The following is a 2,209-nucleotide window of genomic DNA, read 5'->3' as shown; positions in this document are numbered from 1 at the left end:
CGATTGCCGGAAACACGTCCATTCCTTGTGCTGCGATAAGGGCACACATAACCCGTTCCGCAAAGAGCAGGTGCAATCGCGCCAACAATGACTTCGTGTAACAACTCGTTCTTTGTTGCACCACAGTATCACGAGCTGACAGTTGCGCGAATCAACGATGCCCAAAGTCCACAAATTGTAGATAAATTGAATGATACGCATCGTCGCCTGGTAGTTGTTCCCACGAAACGTGCAGAAGACGAGTCTAAATCACAACATCACCCTCCAAAACGCTCGAATCAAACCAGTCAACATTGCACTCACTGAGTTATAAGGGGGAGGCTTTCTCCACAATCTTATCCGAAATGGAGGTGTTCAGCCAAAGCCTCAGCAACGCGAGCATTCTGACTATCGTCGTAGCCCTATTAACCGCGCTCGCCAAAGAAATTGTCCAGCGCCGAGACCCAAGCTATTAGTATGTTGTGAAGCAGCTGTGTGGCGACAATGAGCTGACTAACGACACGAATAGAGGTGTCCAATAACGACTATATTTCGAAGACAACAGCACGTTCTCTCGCAAGGCGCAACAGGCGAATATGACGAATAGGACAGGCCGGCACGAGTCGAGCGTTCTAGATAGGAGAATTGAGCTTCATTGAGGCCGACCCTAAAGTCATCAACCCTAGACATCATGCGCCTTCAGCATCGCCATAATTCATGCTCCTCGACACACTACTATGATGCTATACAACATGGCACATGTGGTCTGCGGACGCGATAATGACTGATGAAATCATTTACCGGTTTATGCCCTACTTTTATGATGGCGCCCATATCGAGAAAAGAAAATGAGCGAAGGCCAAACACGCAGAGGAACGCAGGAAATATCAAAGCTATGAATACCTGAAGTACAAGTGAAGATCTCCCAACAAGTGACGAGTCAGTAGAGCGAAGGTAGTGATCCACGATTGGCGTCTCTGCTCGTAATGTCGACAAGAGCACACGTTAAAGCCCAAGCGGAGAGACTGTGAGTCCGCGGAGAGACTGTGAGTCCGCGGAGCATAATTCACCGACCCATTATTACCACATTCTAGCGGTTGGCACTCGATATTCCTCTTGTCCTTGAATAAGCGGTTCTGTGCGTCTTTCTTGTACGCTTACCAAATTGATATTGGTCTGGACCACATTCGAAGGTTCATTAATAGCATTGTGCGCCACAGCCCTAGCACTCGATCTGCGCTTTGAGATCGGTCTCGCGTCTCGAAGTGCCCGTTCATCTCTCGCTCTCTCCAAATCCTCGTAGCTCATCACCCTCGCTGTTCCGATGACTTTTGGTCTCGTTGATCGCCGTACCCGAGCTTCGCTGTTGGTCTTTTGCAGGAAGTCGTTGCGCCGCTCGAGCAGTGCGTACTCGGCGAAAGAAATTTCAGCAGCTTTTGATAGTTTCTGAACATGCTTCTGTAAGCGGTGGTGGGAACCGCTGTCCAGATCTTGTACATCGCGTCGGATCACATCGCGCAAAGCTGTGATGCCTGCAAGATCTACCGGAGTTACAGGTGTCATGGGTATTGTCGGTGTGGATGGAATGGTTGGTATTGACCACGTTCGTATATTGGCGTCCTGCTGGCCAGCCGCATCCCCATTCCCCGATTCTGCTATGACAGGAGGCGCAGCGCGGTGCGGCAGATCACGAAACACTCTTTCGGGACAGAATGGGAACAAACCTGCCTTGGACCATCCTGCGCGGATGTTCCGGGGCGTGAACGCGATCTCACGCGCATGACAATACAACATGGTGAAGTGCTCTTTGCCGATCGTTCCTATGCCGCCTCGCTTGAGCCGTTCTACCTGATCACGATATGCTCCTTTGAGTGGACCGAAGATGGAGATGTCACATGGCTGCAGTTTATGGGATGTGTGGGAAGGCAGGCGGCAAAGTATGATCTGGTGCTGAAGAGCGGACTCAAGGACCACGAGGGTTTCGTGGGTGCCAAAGCCGTCACAAATCAGCACACGCGGTCGCTGTCCCGCTCGGTCTCTCGTCTGCGGATCAAACACCAGACGAAGCCACTGCAGGCTGAGATATGAGTCTGTATATCCGCTGTCGGAGTAGGCATAATGCCATCCAGGTGTAGGATGAGTCACCCAGTTCGCTCGGTGGGCGGCCGCGGGCCAGATGATCATCGGATGTAGATATCGCCCGTCAGCACTCATACACTCGACTGCTGTC

General features: G+C 51.5%; 2 protein-coding genes across 2 annotated transcripts; one reads left to right on the top strand and one right to left on the bottom strand.

The window, feature by feature from the left end:
- On the top strand, positions 1-347 carry K489DRAFT_190035 (uncharacterized protein). Its single transcript, XM_033599521.1, has one exon. It carries the CDS (start codon positions 88-90, stop codon positions 304-306), a length of 219 nt encoding a protein of 72 aa, XP_033454725.1. The 5' UTR covers positions 1-87; the 3' UTR covers positions 307-347.
- A 57-nt stretch (positions 348-404) lies between these two features.
- Positions 405-2,193, bottom strand: K489DRAFT_435707 (DDE-domain-containing protein; the record flags this gene model as incomplete). The annotated part of the gene is made up of 2 exons (XM_033608611.1): positions 405-470; positions 1,141-2,193. 2 exons carry the CDS (start codon positions 2,191-2,193, stop codon positions 405-407), a joined length of 1,119 nt encoding a protein of 372 aa, XP_033454724.1.
- Between the last annotated feature and the right edge of the window lie 16 nt (positions 2,194-2,209).

The sequence above is a fragment of the Dissoconium aciculare genome (genome assembly GCF_010015565.1).
Source record: "Dissoconium aciculare CBS 342.82 unplaced genomic scaffold K489scaffold_47, whole genome shotgun sequence".
Lineage (NCBI taxonomy): Eukaryota > Fungi > Ascomycota > Dothideomycetes > Mycosphaerellales > Dissoconiaceae > Dissoconium > Dissoconium aciculare.
This window is presented reverse-complemented; position numbering and strand designations above follow the sequence as displayed.